This window comes from Enoplosus armatus, chromosome 21 (genome assembly GCF_043641665.1).
Source record: "Enoplosus armatus isolate fEnoArm2 chromosome 21, fEnoArm2.hap1, whole genome shotgun sequence".
In the NCBI taxonomy this organism is placed as follows: domain Eukaryota; kingdom Metazoa; phylum Chordata; class Actinopteri; order Centrarchiformes; family Enoplosidae; genus Enoplosus; species Enoplosus armatus.
The window spans coordinates 4,504,956-4,523,334 of NC_092200.1; the positions used below are offsets into that span (position 1 = coordinate 4,504,956).

At 39.8% G+C, this 18,379-nt stretch overlaps 3 protein-coding genes across 3 annotated transcripts in view; 1 reads left to right on the forward strand and 2 right to left on the reverse strand.

The window, feature by feature from the left end:
- cnksr2a (connector enhancer of kinase suppressor of Ras 2a) overlaps positions 1-4,009 on the reverse strand; it is a 41,055-nt gene extending 37,046 nt beyond the window's left edge. Inside the window, exon 1 of the mRNA XM_070927975.1 lies at positions 3,946-4,009. Within this exon, the coding sequence (XP_070784076.1) occupies positions 3,946-4,009 (64 nt within the window). The remainder of the gene's footprint in view (positions 1-3,945) is intronic.
- A 6,766-nt stretch (positions 4,010-10,775) lies between these two features.
- Positions 10,776-15,480, forward strand: LOC139304126 (toll-like receptor 13). Its single transcript, XM_070927974.1, has 3 exons — positions 10,776-13,302; positions 14,787-14,904; positions 15,246-15,480. The coding sequence occupies exons 1-3, from the start codon at positions 10,776-10,778 to the stop codon at positions 15,478-15,480; spliced, it is 2,880 nt and encodes a 959-aa protein (XP_070784075.1).
- Positions 15,481-16,051: 571 nt separating this feature from the next.
- On the reverse strand, positions 16,052-18,379 carry ccl20b (chemokine (C-C motif) ligand 20b). Its single transcript, XM_070928330.1, has 4 exons — positions 18,254-18,379; positions 17,822-17,924; positions 17,117-17,191; positions 16,052-17,012 (listed from the first exon to the last, which is right to left on the reverse strand). Exons 1-4 carry the CDS (start codon positions 18,333-18,335, stop codon positions 16,946-16,948), a joined length of 327 nt encoding a protein of 108 aa, XP_070784431.1. The 5' UTR covers positions 18,336-18,379; the 3' UTR covers positions 16,052-16,945.

The following is an 18,379-nucleotide window of genomic DNA, read 5'->3' on the forward strand; positions in this document are numbered from 1 at the left end:
CAAACCTAATTCTCTTACGCACCACGTGTTTGCTCAGTACACACAAATGAAGCAACAAACACCGAGTCTGACTTTTCTGACGCAAACTGGCGAATGTTTCAAGCAATCTAAATCCTCGTGAGTCTCACCTTAAAAACTCTAAAAAGATCAAGCCCACAGACCCAAAAACCGTCTGATCCTAAAGGCTGTGACTATCGCTCTGGCAGCTTTCTCTTGTGGCAAGGGGTGTCATCAGATGTGCTCGCATGCTGTCACGACAATTTCACTGCTGATTTTTGGAGTCTAGCGATCACATTCACGAAAGGGAAATGAGGTAAAATTTTGCCCGGCGTCCTGCGCGAACAAATGATAACAGGCGAAATTCCCAGCATTCCCATCAATGCACGGTAAGTTCTCATATTACTATTGAAGTGTACCACTCCCATATTGTTTTAGCCTCAGGCGTGCCAATGCAACACTGTCGCCAAGTCAACAAAGCGCAGACCTTTTGGCCCCCAAACGCTTGTGTGCCATATGTGATCTGTACATGTTATTGTATGCACACACACAAATACAGTATATCATGTTTCCCTCTGTCGCCACAGACACACCCAAGAGACCCAGCATGAACCGAATACCACAGTAAGGCATGCCACGTGTGTTGTGTTGTGTGTGTGTATGTGTATGTGTATGTAAGTGTGTGTGTGTGTGTGTGTGTGTGTGTGTGTGTGTTAGCGCAAATGTCCGAGGACTCGGGTGGAGCCTTCTGTTCAGATCGGGTGTGTGTGTGTCTGTCAGCTGTTCTGCACAGACGGTCTGAGACGAACAACTCACCATCCACCCACACACTGACTGCACACACACACACACACACACATATATAGGGCCACACATAAACACATGCCATATGCACATGACCAACCGATAACCCATCCAATGAGGCTCTGAGAAACTGAGCATATCATGTAAATAAGTCTTTATCACGATTTCCATTCGCATTTTATTGAAGCGTGTGAGTCAATAGATTCCCTGACCTGCTTTTTATGCATTAAACAGACATGATGAATAATAACTACTGCTAATATTAGTTGTTATTTGTCATTTTTCCCAGTTTATGCCGAGCGAGGGACTTTGGATCGTGTTGGATTGGATTGTGTTGAGATGAGGTTGAAATGTGGAGCGATGATGCATCTTAATGTTACAGTGAGTGGAAAATGTCACTGACTGACCTGATGGGGGCGCTGTTAAAGGTCAAAAAGGTTTCATATCAACTTCTGAGAGAAGACAACATTACACTGCCCGGCCTTATGGGATGCGCAATAATTAAAATTCAAAATTTCAAACTTTAAAAGGTTTCTACCCCCAAAACAAGAAGTTAGAATTTGCTGAAACTTGTGAAACTTGTTAAATATCCTACTCCATGTACAAAATCCAAGTTGTTAATTAGTTTTGAGATATATATCATGAGAGTAGTGGCAGTTTTTATGGGATTTTCTATTTTTATACTATTTTAATACTTATTGTAAATTACAATTTAGTGCTAAATTAGATAATAATTAGCTCAAAACGTCACAGAAATTACTAACAGAAAGAAGGAATTTGTGAGGAATTAGTTGTGTAATTTTGTATAATTTTCATGATATTAATTTTTACGTGGTCATGACAGCAAGAACAAGCATGGCTGAAAGCAAAAGCAATGTTGTTGCCGACTCTAACGTGCACTTTTGTAGTACATAGACATTATAAAAGGTCAAATGTACAACAAATGATATGAGAAATGTAAGATGACAGTAACAGGAACTAAAGTATTTCATCATCTCCGGCATCCAGCTGAGCATGTGGAGGACCAGAAATGCCTTGAAGGGGAGAGCGCAACAGCTGATATGAGGTCTAAACAACCAGACAAACTGCATTAGTGCAATTACTAATATCATATTTTTCAGTATCATATCATACTGTCATGGATATATCATTTTAATGAAGTACTGCCAAATCTGTGTCAATAAAGAGCATTTCTATGAAATTCTTTGATAACTATCAGCTTCAGTAGTTATTAGGAAATACATCAGTCCTCCAAAAACTACAAAACACATTTTTGGCTTGTAGGGAATTAGTGTTAGATACTAAAAATAGAGATTTTGGGTGGAGCATAACTTTAATGATTCAATTTTGTTTTAGCACCCAATAACGCCCCCAGATCCCATAAATTTCCTTAAAACTCATCTGTGAACTGTGTTGAGTTTCAAAACACACCAACAGCCGGGAACGGGAGGGAAAATTCAGGATATGACGGCACTATTGACTGCCACTAAAATCAAGAAGTATTACAAACTGGATGAACCCCTTTAGAAAGTTCTGCATGACCTTCACATAATCCACATACAGTATATTACCTTTTCAATGGAACTTGTACTTGTACTACAGTATTGGCATCACAGCTTAAACTTGGCTGTTCATTTAAACTAAATTAGGCTAGATAATAAATCTGATGAATGGACATTACTGTGGCAGGTCTCCTTTTGGCAGGTGGTTTTGGGGAGGCCTGGGTGATACTGGCACTGCATGTTGAGTAACTACATTGGCCCATTATCCACATAACAAAAATGCACTGCCAAACGGCAGTGTGGAAGCTGGAGAGCACAATGTATCAGCAATAGCCATTTCTTTTTAATGTATAAAAGAGTTTTACGATGTTCACAAAGGCCCGTAGGTACAGACCTAATCAGCCGGGCTCTTGAATTATGCATGATCCTAATCTCTAGTTTGATCATTGCAAGGTATCACAAGCCCCCTTGTAAACAAAACTCAATTACATTTTTGGATGAATACTCATTTAGGTTATGTTGTGTTTTTAATTGGTGGTTTTTTTTGTTTGTTGCTGTTCTGTTGCTCCTCATTCCCCAATCTCAGTTTGACAGCACTTAAGATGACATGAATTGACATCTTTAAGACTATTGTCAGCCTAAAAGGACGAGTAAATTGAGCTTAATCCTGCTTTGTTAGTCCTCGCTTGGTAAAAGGGTCTCATCTCAGCCAGAGGGGTGGCTCAGGCCTCCCTGGACTCTGGTTGGCTTGTTCGTATCTGTTAACATTTCTTATTGGAATGTCAATCAAACAAGTACACATGACATGACACATAATGACCACAAAGAGACGCAAAACGACTACTAAGAGGCCCAAAACAACCACATGACGCAGAGCGACTACAGAGAGACACAAAACAACCACAAAATGAAGCAAAATGACTATTAAGAGATGCAAAATGACGACAAAGAGAAGCAAAAGATGCAAAACAACCACATGACGCAAAATGACCATAAAGAGACACAGAACAACTACAAAGAGACACAAAACGACCACAAAGAGACATAAAACGACCACAAAGAGACACAAAACGACCACAAAAGGACGCAAAATCGGATAGTGTCTCGTTCATTCTGGGTTTCTTGTAGGAGGGGTGGGGGGCCTTTTGTCTCATATTCTGTCCCTGGCTGTAGGATATTTGGAATAGCATCTATTTATTAATTGTATTATTTTATATATTGTTAAATTGTTTATTTGGCATTCATTTATTACACCAAATAAATCATGTTACTATTAATAAAGTGCAGTTCCTTACTGTCAGGAACCCAGGCTTTACATCTGTGCCCCCCTTCTTTGAGTCTGCCCCCCCCCTTCAAAAGTTTCTAAACCCGCCCCTGCTCTCAACAGAAGTTTTGGCTGGTTTTCCTCCTGTCACTCACACATTACATCATCTCCCACTGATCATCAGGTGCCAGGATGATGCATGGACACACACACACACACACACACACACACCTCCCACGCAACATAACATCTTGCCAGCCTCTGTCTCCTCTGCATTAACGTTCATCAGTCACGATCACTCAGAGTGTGTGTGTGTGTGTAATGTGTGAGATTTCCGACTATAAATTGATCATGTGTGCGTGTGTTTCCGTTGCCTACCTTTCATCCAGTCCACCACCTGGCTCGTGCTCCATTTGCTCACCGGCTCCATCACCAGCGCCATCGAGGAAACTTTGCGCTGACTCTCCGTTGCGCGCAAGCGGTGTTGTCAACCCAAAACAAAGCTCTGTCAGCCGGGCGCAGCTCCCCCTCCGACCCTCCCTCCCCTCCCCTCCCTCCGCAGCCAGGTGACTCCTTCTCACACTATCCCGGTCCGGTCCTCCCGCCCCCGGCTCAGCCCAGTGTCGCGTCCCGTTAACGCTGCGCAGCCCTCAGTGCGGGACAGCCCGGGCGTGTGTGCAGCGGAATCCGGTACATTCCCCTGCTCGATCCGGTCTGACATGTGTCTCTTTCTCCTTCCTTCCCTCCCTTCTTCCCAGTGCGCCAGTCCGGTCCCGCGCTCCCGGTGTGTGTGTGTGTGTGTGTGTGTGACAGAGGGAGATAGAGAGGAGTGTGTGTAGGTGTGTGCGCAGCCGGTCCGTTACCGACAGCAGCAGAGTAGGATAGATAAGTCACACCGGGCTCAACACCCGGCAGCATCTCTCTCTCTCTCTCTCTCTCTCTCTCTCTCTCTGTCTCTCTCTCTCCAGATAGGCTATGATTAAACGGTGCACGCGCCCCGTGGGTGGCTCCCCGCGCACATATCAGTGTATTTCCCTCTGGAGCGACAGAATCACGCAGATATGATGGGGGGGGGGGGGGGGGGTATTCTCAGAAAATGTTTAATCAGGGCGTGTGTTTATGTGTGTGTGTGTGTGTGTGTGTGTGTGTGTGCGTGTGTGTGTGTGCGTGTGTTTATGTGTGTGCGTGTGTGTGTGTGTGTGGGGGGGGGGGGGGTATCTACACACTTGCTGCTTCAGCTGCTGTGTGAGGAAACTTAATGAATCCATCCAAAGATCTTTTCTCTGTACCGTCAAACCATTTCTCTCTCTCTGTCTGTCTCTTCCAATGACACCCTCAATTGGTTCATTTCAGCAACTCATTTAGATGATTAACTGATGTTTTTTAAAATGTTTTTATGTTTTTGGCCACTTGGGGGCAGCGGAAACAAGTTGTGTTGTGTTAGCAAACAGTTGCTTATTTACACATCCAGCAGTTACAAAGCAACATTATCATTAATTTGGATTAATTTGTTTGTGTCCACCTGATGAAAACTGTGTGCTTTAGCAAGATATTTTTTTAATTGTAGGGGCCATGAAAAACAGCCCCAAATTAAAAGTGCACAGAAATTTGGCCACATAGTGTACTTTAAGCAGTAAAGTGTATAATAGCCCCTTTTCAGAGTGTTATGTTATGTTACTGGATTATTAATAATTCATTAACATTATTCATAAACACTATTTTAATATTGTAGCTGGTTAAGATGGAGCTACTTAACTATTTAATATACTGTTGGATACTTAAACCTGCAATAACTGAGTTTTTTGGGCTAGACATGTTATCGCCTTTGAAGTTGACATGATGAACTCGTTATACTTAATTATTTATTTACACATCCAGCAGTTACAGAGAAACGTTATCATTCATTTGGCTTCCTGGTGGAGTGTAAGTCCAGTATTCACTCTCTTTTAGCTCTGCTTTTAGCTGCGAAGTGCTCCATTATGTTCACCAGCTATAGCCTCTAACTGTGTCTGTCTGCTGTTTGGTGCTGAGCAGGAAGTGTACAGTGGGCTTTTTTAGAGCTCTTTCACTGAAAACAGCTGCTGAAAACACTGTGAGAGCAGTGAGAGTGAACCAGAACAGTAAAGTTGTTGGCCGGACAGCTGAAATGTGTTATGAAGCTCTGTAAAGCAGAGGGGAGCTGCAGATTCAGGTCATAAAATAGATCAATTATTACGGCTTTAAAATTACAATATATATAAAGTGGTTACCGCATCAGACAGTCATCGTGTAAAATCCACCTTTCATGCTGTACCTTGATTAAATGAATTATTAAAATTATAAATAAAAAAGAAAAGCAACATTTCTTCATATCCGAGAAGCTGGAACCATGAAATGTTTCAAAATAGTTGCCAATTAATTTTCTCTCAATCAATTAATCGACTAATCGTTTCAGATCTACCCATTTCATATATTTTGTGTTCATTTGTAAAGTAATATGTAACTAAAGCTGTCAAATAATTGTAGTGGAGAAAAAGTACAATACTTCCCTCTGAAATGTAGTGAAGAAGAAAATACTCAAGTACAAGTGCCTCAAATTTGTACTTAAGGATCTGAGTAAATGTACTTACAGTCCAGCACTGCCTGTGAGTTTTTTGCCTCCACCTTAATACTAATAGAGATGAATGGGATTTCGTTTGTGCTGCTCACAAAACTGAGAAAATCTAACATGTACTTTTCCAGAAACTGTGTCATTGTATTGAATGCCAGTAATACTACCTGCATGGTACTTTCAGATCGATACTGCAGGAGGTGAGTCAGAAAATATTGTTTTTGTAATTTGCTTGAATCAACCCTTTGAGATCTTTTCTTTCTGCCGCATAATGTTTCCATCTTCAGTGTAATCTTATTTCTAGCATCTACAAAGTCACTTCTCTGTCAACTCATAAGGGGAATTTATGAGGATCCTCCCTCAAACGAACATGTTGTTTCCTCTTTCTTTGCGTCTATAAGTAGCAGTACTACGCTGTAATGCTTCCTGTATTAGTGAATAAAGCTCTTACTAATGAATTCTTATACATATTAATGTTTACCAGTGGGATGTTAAGATAACACATTGTACTAATTTGACTCAGTGTGATCATATAATGAAAGTATGATTAGAACATTATTCAATTTAATCAAATCATTAAAGATTCATTGCCTGTACTTCATTAGTATGTGCGGGTTGTGTATAGTGTGTGTGTTAAAGAAGAACTCACACACACACACACACACACACACAGAGTTCAGTAACAACGAAGGCTGAAGATAAAATCGGATCTGGTTTCTTCTGATTTGATTCATTGCAGCGTCATCTCCTCTGAAGGTGGATGCATGCAGATACAGTACAGAGGCTGTTTCCCAGTGAACAGAGCCGCGGTGGTCGTAGTTTCCTTCACAACTGAGACCTCTGCTGGTGACATGGTGAGAGACAGCACACAGCACTTTAAACTCTACTCTATGAGAGACCTGAGAATTGGTGGCATGTGTTCAGTTTATTTTGTCTTTTTTGGGATCTGCTGGAAATAAAAGCCTTGACTAGTTTTTAAAATTTAATGTCATCTTCTGATCCTTACTTTGTTTTGATTGGCTGGTCCCAGGAGGTCGAAAGTGAAACTGACTTTTCCTCTAGTGCCACCATGAGGTTGTTTTTTTCAGTGAAATGTCTCAATAACTATGTGATAGATTGGCATAAAATTTGGTACAGATATTCATGGTGCCCAGAGGTTAAATCATAATTAATTTGGTGATCCCCTGATGTTTTATCTATCATGCATCATGCTGAACTTCGGCATGTTAGCATTGTCACTGTAAGCATGTTAGCATGCTAAAGTTAGCATTTAGCTCAAAGCACTGCTGTGGCTATGAGTACAGCCTCACAGAGCGGCTAGCATGGTTGTAGACTCTTGTTAGATGAGTATGAAAACTTTGTCATTGTTTTAATGTGGCCATTAAAGTTAAGCTCCGTAATTACACCAAGATTGAGTGCTTAGTCTTGGGGATAATCTAGGATTAGGATTAGGGTTGGTGATGCAGCAACCATACCTACTTACAATTGTTCAACATTTTGGAAGTACGCTTATTCACTTCCATCCAGGAGTTAGATGAGAAGACTGCTCTCACGTTTGTGAGTATAAAACCAGTTAGCTTAGCTTAGCACAAAGACTGGAAGCAGGGGGAAACAGCTAGCCTGGCTCTGTCCAAAGGTAACAAAATCCACCTACCAGCACCTCTAAAACTCAGTGATTAACTTGTTATATCTCATTTGTTTAATTCATACAAAACCTGAAGTATATAAACAACTTTTTTTTTCTTTTCAGAGGGTCATGTGCTGAACTATTTGTGGACTGGGACCAGAAACAGTACAGTGGTTGCTGAGAGTTAGAAGAGAAAATTGGTACCACTCATATCTGTCAGTTAAATATGAAGCTAACCAGCAGCTGCTTAGCAGTTAGCTTTAGCTTAGCATATAGAACAGACTGAACTAAATGCAGAAATCAAAAATTCATCACCAACCAAACATTATATCCTCACTGATCTAAACTGGACTTGTGAAGTAGTGACAGCAATTCCTACTTCCTTCTCTAAATGCTAAATCCTTTTTCATTACTTTCACCTCATGATCTCTGTTCTTCTTTTCTGACTCTGTGTTGGGAACTTTTTTTGAGGCTGTTTAGCTCGACATCTTAAATGATTTTAACACTGTCTGAAGCAGTTTGAGCAGCAATAAGTTTGACTTTTTCCTCATGTTTGAAAGTTGCAAACTAATCAAATTAAAGAATTCACTACTAAACCTCACAAAATGGTTGGACTGGAGTTCAAGCGAGGCACACTTCACCTTTGAGTCAGTGTCTTTTTGTGTTTCAAGAGAAATAGTCCTTTTCTGTGGGGGGGTTTACAGGAATGTTCATGGCTGGACAACAATGAGACACACAAAGTAATGATTAATAAACTGTACGTGAGGAAGTGAAAAAGGGGATTAGAGAATATTTTAACATTCATGAAACATTATTTTCCCACTCTGAGGTGACAATAGACTTTCTTGCTGGCTTGTCTTATTCTGTGCACACAAAATGACCACTCATCACAACACGTGTAAGAGTAGTACACGATTTATAGATACTATTAAACATTATTATAGATATGAATAATACCCATAGCAAAAAGAACAACTAATGCACAGTTGATGGGTGATGAAACTGTGATGGAAGATCAAAATCAAGTGTGTGTGATTAGTAGTGTTTAAGAAGACGTCTAAAGGCCAGCAGCTCTTTTGTTTACTTATTTCCACCAGATGTCAGCTTAAACCTAAAACATTTCGCTGATTGTGCAATAGCGTATGTTTCCCAAACATTGACAAAGTGAAAGTTTTCTCTGAAGGCAATGAGTTACTGTTGTGTGACATCAACCAGCCATACAGAGAAGCAAAATACCCCTGCAATGACACCACTGTTATTTTGAAATACTGCATATATTACATTAAATGGGACTTTCCTTTTCTTTTTTTTTAGCTATTGCACCAACTGGCCATGACTGTATATCTACATTTTAAAGTAATACCGATGAGTCAGCAGAGACACGCTGAGCTGCTGAGTGCTGAGATTTCTGGCTTTTAAACCTTTTTTTTTTTCCTGCTCATACTGTTTAAATATAAAATAACTGACTTATTTAATAAGCATCAAAGTTCAAAAAGCTTCTTTGTAAAGCCAAAAAGAGAAAGTGACATGAAGGCAGTGTTATTTTTACACTTTGAGTTGCCACTTCCTTTCCTAGAAGCAGCGGTCAAAGTATTCAAATCCTACACTTAAAGCTGCTCTAATCACAATTTATTTTATAATTGAAATTGGTGACAAAACCCCAGATAATTATCACCAGAGCTACATAGCATGTTAGCGTCTTTCAGCCCAATGTTTTGGAGCATTACTGTTTTGGTTCGGTGTAACTGCTTTCTTCAGCAAAAAGCTGTGATTAACCCATTGTAAGCCACCTGTACAGCGCTAAGCGACAGACAGACAAAGTTAGCAACTAGCTGGTGACCATAGCGGCATATTTAGCAGCTAAAGAGAATAAATATTTCCCTCAGGAAATGTTGCAAACCAAAAAACAAGCTAAAAAGAGAATGAATATTGGGCTTTGTTAGGTCTGAAACACAACTTCAAATGAATGTTAATGTTGTTTTTAATGTTTATGCCTACTAGATGTGTAAAAAGTATTCCATATTAACTAAGCAAAAGTAAAAATACTTACACAAACATCTTGTAATCCTCATTTACAATAATCCTTATTTATGCCAAATAATATAAATGAGCATTTTTATATATATATTATATTCTACACTACACAACATCTTTTATGTCTGAAATAAGTCTGCTTTGAAACCACCTTGAACATCACACAGAAACTAATTACCATCAATGTAATTACTCAATTCTCCCTCCTCACCTGTTTACTAATGCATCACATCTGTACCTCATGTCGTTTTAATGAATGTTAGCAGTAAACGGTCCTTAATTTCTATAAGATACGGCATTTACTAGCAGAGAGAAGTCTTGGCGGACTCTCTTCCAACACAAACACCAATCACTCGTAGACTTTTGAGAGGAAGTGATTAAAGCCACAACTCCCTGTATGACACAAAAAAAGAAGTAGAAGAGGGAACAGAGGATAGAATACTAATTTGCATAAAGGGAACTAACAGGACAAAAGACCTTGAGGTGGATTTTTCTCCGACATGTATTAATGCATGTAAACACAACAGCACACTGTAACACAAATGATTTAGAGCAGAAGTAGAAGCTGGATGATGGTGAATTCAGCATCCTGAAACATTACAAAGCAAGATAATCAAACTACATGATTCTGTGGATACGACGTCCGTGATTAGTCATCTCCTCTTTGTGTGACACAGTGAGTATCAGAAACCGTTATTTGTCACATGTTCATAACTCTTAATCAGTGGCTTATTTTTAGTCTTGACCATTTTTAAGAAGATTAAACTGTCTGAGCTGACCATCCTCTAATTCCAGTTCTAGTTCTAATTTTGAGTATTTGTTGTTTGTTACTGTTGTTGATGGTCTTTATTTGTTTGTTTTATTTGGTCTTCAGGATTACCTTGTGCAGTGTTGTTCACCAGGTGGACTATATGTTGAGCAACTGCACATCCTTGTTGGTTGGATGAAGATTTAAAAATGGGTCCTGGAGTGAAAGAGGACAAAACAACGCCAAAAGGAGGATCAAAATGCTTCAAATTAATTATTATTTTCCTCTTGCTGAATATCAGCAGTTTTGTTGTTCCAGTCACGGGATTTTCACTGAAGACTTGCCGAATCAGTGACAACACCGCCATATGTGCCAAGAGTAAACTCAGAGCTGTTCCTCGAGATATTCCCTCAACAGTGAAGGGCTTCGACTTGTCTGCAAACAGCATTACAAAAATACAAGCATCAGATTTTAAAAATTTCTCACTTTTGACAGAGTTGGACCTAAAACGCAACAGCATTTCACAGATAGATACAGGTGCCTTTGCCGATCTGATTTCCCTCGAGAAGTTAAATCTAAACAATAACAAACTTGTTATACTCGGAGATTATTTTTTTGATGGTTTGAGAAACCTTACAGAATTGAGAGTTAACAAAAATCGCATCAGAGCGGTGGCATCCACCTCTTTTAAGTCCTTGACGAGCTTGACGTTGTTGGACATCTCTGGCAACAAACTGCACAACATAACAAAAGTTCATTCTATAATACAACACATGCCAAATCTACAAGATCTGTCAATCGAAAGCAACAATTTAAAGACTTTTAATTCGTGGGAACTGACAAACAGCTCGCTAGCACTTACTTCCCTTGATTTGACTCAAAATCCCATTGCAGCCTTTAGTATCATTGCAGATGTTTTTCCAAATCTCACCCGATTATACATAGGCTACTCTCCTATAAAGCAAGAGATGAAATGGGACGTGCATAACAAGACTTTTCTTAGTCGAGTTTCTACTCTTGATATCAGCAACCTTCAAATGGCTATTGGTGACATTCAAACATTACTAGAGACTGTCAACTCCTCTCTGACTTCTCTGAGGATGAATGCAATAAAACAGAGACTTACAAAGCTAATCAACATTTCCTGCACCATCCCAACACTGTCCACACTCCAACTCCGAAGTAACAAACTCAGTTATGTCCGCTCAGATTTGTTTCAGTTGTGTATTAACGTAACAGAGCTAGATTTAACAAAGAATAAAATACAAAATATCCAAGACGGGGCCTTCAGACCTCTTCTAGGTTTAAGGATCTTGAGTCTGAGTCATAACAGACTTCCATCTGTTCCAGCTGCCACAAGGAATCTACCAAATCTTGAAAAGCTGGATCTCAGCAGTAATAACATCAGCTCACTTGGATGTCACGATTTCGCCAATCTGACAAAACTCAAACGCCTCAGCCTTTATCTGAATTCAATCCCAGTTCTAAACGAGTGTGTTTTCGAGGATTTAATACGATTAGAAGTTTTGAAGCTACAGAGCAACCGCATCTTCAAACTTAACAGGACTTTCAAAAAACACTTGCCAAATCTTACACAACTGCACTTGAATGGAAATAAACTCACCACCATTAAACGTGGGGAATTCGAGGGTTTGAAGTCCCTCCAGAACTTGTCATTGCATGAAAATCAAATAAAGACACTTGAAAACGGGTCTTTTATTGGATTGACGAGTCTTACCGATATTCAGCTGCGATCGAATGACATTACACAAAAAGAAATACAAAAATGTAGCTTCAATGATATGATAAATTTAAGAAGATTAGATTTGAGCGAAAATCACATTAAATATGATGACAGCTCAGCTTTGCGTGAGCCACCATTTTCTAAGCTGTCCCTTCTGAATACATTGGCTATTGCTGGACAACACCGTAGGCTGAAGTCCCAGCTGCCTCTCAACTTCCTGCAAGGTTTGACAAATCTTTTGGTTTTCAGAACCAGGAACATTCAAATTTTATCCTTGCACAAAGACATGTTTAATTACACGCCTCATCTGCAAACACTTGACATTAGCTCAAATGACCTTATGGATCTCTCCCCAGATTTGTTTTCCCCAATTCGAGGCCTAAAAAGCCTCTACATATCCAGAACAAGTCTTCACTCTCTAGATTTCTTAATAGATGCCAACCTTACTAAGCTGGAGTTCCTGCAGGCGAGAAAGAATGAATATTCAATTATCAGTGAAGACGTAATAACGTCTGTACCAGTTCTCAAGTATCTGGATCTTCAAGGCAATAGTTTCACTTGTGACTGCGATAACGCCTGGTTCCTCCAGTGGGCAGAAAACAACAACCAAACTCAAGTTTTTGACGCCTATAACTTTGTGTGCAACTATCCTCCAGGCCTGAAAGGTATGAAACTGTTGGACCTCAACATCGGCTCCTGCTCAGTTGACATTGACTTTATCTGCTTTATCTCGACCACATGTACAACCCTCCTGTTTATGGTGGTGTCCTTCACTTACCATTTCCTGAGGTGGCAGCTGGCCTACGCCTACTACTTCTTCTTGGCTTTGCTGTTTGACAGTAAGCATAGAAACAAGCTAGCTCCTAATCAGTATGATGCCTTTATCTCCTACAACACTGATGATGAGCAGTGGGTCATCAGAGAGCTGGTGCCAAAACTGGAAGGAGAGCAGGGCTGGAGATTGTGTCTGCACCATCGAGACTTCGAGCCAGGTAAGACTTTACACCTGGCATTAAACAAAGCACCAGCTGAGCTTTAATGAGCAAGTTTGAATTCAAAATGTAGTTCACTGAAGTTGTTAGATATTTGTAGCTATGCTATGCTAGTGGCATTGCTTTTAGGATGTCAGTCAGGCAGTCGCCATTTCATGGTGATCCATCTGATATTACGGATATCCATGGACATCCTAATAACTTCCTGACTTTTCCTCTAGCGCCACCATGAGGTTGACATTCGTGGTTTGGTGAACATGGTAAACATCAGTATGTTAGCATGCTGACCTTAGCATTTAGCTCAAGTTTAGCCTCACAGCCACTAGCATGACTGCAGACGCTTAGGTTGTGGTCAAATAGCCAAAAAATGAAGTCCTTTGTCTTTTTCCTGAACACCTTTCCTTGACCTCGAAGGAAAACGTCATGAGGTCAAGGAAAGATATGAAGGAGAATTCATAAGAACTCTGGAAAAGACAAAGAGAATCCGAGTCTACGTAATTATGCAACGGCAGATGTTATTGACATAGGTCTGCCGTGGTTGCTTTCATAAAGGATGGTCCAGTGTACCCTGCGCTAAAGGAGATTAGATCGGAAGCACTGAAGCACATTTCCTTAGCATTTAGAGAATCCGACCAGCTCTTCTCATGGCTGCCACTTTGATACTTCCAGGTCATTTCATTCAGCTAGGAACCTTGCTAAGCTAAAAAGACGATTCGACCGCAACCCGAGTCTTGTTTATCTATGAAGCTGCAAATTACACACTTTCTATTATCGATGCTAAGCATGTTCAGCGCATTCGACAGTTACTCAGATTGGGGTCTTGAATGAAGCTTGATGATGGTGATGGCACTGAAGTGGCGTGACATGGCATTTGTCATCCAAAGTAGCAAAACAAATAAATTGTGCTCTCGGTGTCCTCCAAACACAAAAACAGGCATCCTTCCCTCTTTATTTTGAGAAATGTACATTTAAGGTAGCTGTTAAGCCAAAAGTGCTGCTCTTTTTCTTTTTTTTACATGTATCAAACTATAGGCAATTTATTTGTAGAGAGCTGTAATACAGAACAGATTGTAGGTGTTGGCCTAATAAAGATGGATTGAGTGCCATATGCACGAAATTCAACATATTACAAAACTATCATTCCTTCAATGATACACAGACCCACAACTAATTATCAGGATAACATAACAGATAAGTAGCTTGTCGTGTATTATGACTATAATACTCCTAAATTCAAATATCTGCAGTTCATTGTGGACTCTTGAGTCCGCTGGCAGTAAAAACAGAAGGTGATATTTATATAAAAGGTTTCATACACAAGACAGCAAACAATCAATTGCTATATGTGCATGAGCTGTAACAAGTGTTTTGTATTTTCATTTATCCCCCAGAAGGTGTCACCATAGTACTTCCTGTGCTGCACCACCAGAGGAAGACAGATTACGATTTCGTTGACTGACCCTTTTCCTTTTTCTCTTCCTCAGGTAGACCAATCATAGACAACATCACAGACGCCATCTATGGAAGCAGGAAGACCATCTGTGTGATCAGTCGCAGATACCTGGAGAGTGAGTGGTGCTCCAGAGAGATCCAGGTGGCCAGGTAACGTGTCAGCTGACTTTAAACGCCTCACTGACTCTGTATGAAGCCAGTTCATGTTCAGGTTATTTATTAAGCAAAATCGCAAACAACCGATAGTTGCAGCTTTCCAGACTGTTGATCAGAGAACACAAGCAATTTGAATACGTCACATTGGGATATAGGAATTTGTTTTTTACAATTTCCTGACATTTAACAGACAAAACATTTAGTTGAATAAAAAAATAGTAGTTAGATGAATGGATAATGAAAATAATGGAGTTACTGCGTTAAAGAGAAATCTCACGCCATGGACATTATGATGGTCCTCTTCCTCATCCATCTTTCTTTTTTCTACGGTCTAGCTTCCGTCTGTTCGATGAGCAGAAGGACGTGCTGATCCTGGTCTTCCTGGAGGACATTCCCACCACCCAGCTGTCTCCTTACTACCGCATGAGGAAGCTGCTGAAGAGGAGGACCTACCTGAGATGGCCGCAAGCCGGGGAGCACACCGAGCTGTTCTGGGAGAAACTCCGCCAGGCTCTGAAGACCAGAGAGGATCATGGTGAGGAGAGGTTGCTCCTCTCTGTGGTGGACTGAACGTGACAGCCAGGGAAGTTCGTTGGCGTCTTTTTGGAATTTGTTTGTTTTAACACAATATTGCCAAAAGTATATCTGAAGGAGGTTGCTGCCATTTAAATGGAAGATCAGGAGCCACAACAGTCTCCATACGACCAAACTGAAAGACCGAGTTATGACTTAGTACGAGTGAAACGACAAAAAACAAGAACAATGTCATCGTCCCATCAAAAACACATTTGCTGACTCTGTTCAAGACAATTAAAACACCTTGGGTTTGATAAAAGTCATAAATCACTTTCATTCAGCTGTAAAGTGACACCAACAGTCGTTTAACCTGCCACAGTTTGACATGTGTACAGTTTCATTTCACTCTGATAGACAGGTTGCAGGAAGGTTTTCCATTACATAACATTACATCATTTGTTTCATTGCCTTTGCAGTTTGTGAAGCTTCGGGCTCAGAAACAACCTCTTTAAGTTTCCAAAGATACTACATCCGTTGATATTTTTGATAAAAACACATGGCAGTCTTGGGTTTGAATATTTAAAAAAGGAGAAAAACTGTACAGTAAGGGGGTTAAAATGTTAAAATGATTTTTATTGCATTTCTATTCCATTGTTCATCATCAGCCACACAACAGTCTCTTCTTTTGGGTAAAAACATTGTGACAAAGGCTCAATATCAAATATGGACCACTAATTTTATCCTCTTAGTAATGTTACTATTATATTGCATATTCTTGATTGAAATTCTGACTTATCACCGTAGAGTTGAAATTTGATATGTACATAATGTGACCTGATGTGTAATTTTGTGACCAAATGTTTTTTTCTTCTTTTCATATTATTTGTTCTATGTAGATACAATTAAACACTGAAGTATTAATTTCAGGTATATCTTTTTTTCCCCCAACAATGTCTTTATTGATTTCAACTTGACACATACATGTTGAGGACCATATTAGGGTGATATACTTCAGTACATCTTATATGTAGGTCATATATCTTGGGGATTACGCTGCTCCCCGAACAGTCCATCACCATAAGTATGTTTTTTAAATGTCATAGCTGAAAAAGTTGTATTGAAGGTATGAAATGACCTGTGTGGACATGGTGAATGTAGTGAAACCCATATTGACTGACACATGTACTCTTAAATATCTCTGTTTTGATAAAAATCTTTGACAATATCAATAACAATCAACAGTGAACATCAGCACAAAATTTACAAAAAAAATGTGCAATATCTTCCAAAAACAATGTGTTCTTTTTTGACTTTGTTGATTCACAGTAGCTTCAGCTTACGGTTTACTGTGTACTAAGAATACTACACTTCCCTGTTTATAAAACAGAACATATATAAGAAGAAAATGTGACAAAGTTCACATGATAGTCCTTGTTACAGTAATCTGAAAACATTTAAGTTTTCACTGGCAAATTGGGTTTCTTGGGTGCAGGAATGCATGTATTATGTTGTCTAGAGTTTAAGCTGATGTGGCGTTGCCTCGGGTTTCCTCTTTGAGGATCTCAGCGTTCGTCCTCCTCCTTTCACTACAAAGAAAAATGGAGGCACAGTTTGAATTGGGTACCAAATGAATACAGTGTACAGGATAAACAACATTAAACACTCCAAAGGGAAGCATGTGTGTACTCACTCCAAGCAGTCCATCCGTCTCTTTGTCCACTTGGCTGCAGGGTTTGCACACACAAACTTCCCTGGAACGTGGAAGCTGTGGGATCCAGGAAACAATGAGGAAATGATCACACACGAGACACATGAATGCACTTAATTACACTCATGAGACAGTTTCCCTCCCTTTGGTCTCATTCCACTATGTCAGCTTGTATATTAACCCCAGTGTCTGCATCACTTTATGACTGATTTTCGGTCACACTTCAACTGCTCCCGGTGGGAACAAGGGAGCGTTGTGCAATTTAGATACGCAAGCTAACACACTCAGGTCTTATCTAGTACCTGTTTTCTAATGTGTGACCTCTAAGAATCAGGATTTGTTTGCTTTCACTTCAGTCAAAGCGCATTTCTGTCCAAATTCTAACACTGAATATCTTAAACACACTTTATCTTTGTTGTCAATGATTATTCATTTATATAAAAAGATATAAAATCCCACTCTCCTGTGTTATAGCCTGTTGAAAGCTGACAGCTATCAACTCTTCAGGCACCTAAACTTTAATTACTTGAACACACTGCCACATTTGTATATTTTAGGTATATCTGTGGGTAAGTTGTAAGTCTTCAACTGCCTTTGCACAATAACACTCTTTTCAATTTTTATTCACGTGCTACATTTTCAGTCAATCAATTGACCCTGACATGAGACACTGAACCATTAACTCACATAACGGCGTCGATGTCGCAGGAAGTGTTGATGTTCTGGATGCTGTAGCCCAGCAGCCGTTTGCATGGCAATGGATGCTTGGTGTACCTCAGGCAGCAGCTCGCTGCAAACAAATTGTAAACAAAAATACAATATGAACAACCTTTTCATTTTCATACAAACACAACATTAAAACAAAATATTTAGCATTTTTAACCCTAAAAGTTTATTTTCCTACTTGTTTAACCCCTAAAATCTTAATTATATGGTCAGTTTGTTAAGCTTTAAGATTTTCAGATACTTCATGTATTACAATATAAAGCAGAAGACAATATAGAACTGTCCCCTTCTTTATCCTTTCCTAAATCCTAATCTAGATTTGACAGAGATGACAGAAACCCTTCAGTGTAGAAATCCATGACATGTATAAACAGTAGCAGCTGAAGGACTCACCTGACTGTGTGCTGCCGATGAAGGTGGCGAGGAAGACGAATGAGCACAGGGCTGCGACGATGCACACTTTGCTAATTCCCATGGTTCTATAGTCAGTGTTTGTCTCTGTGTGAGAGGCTGCAGTAG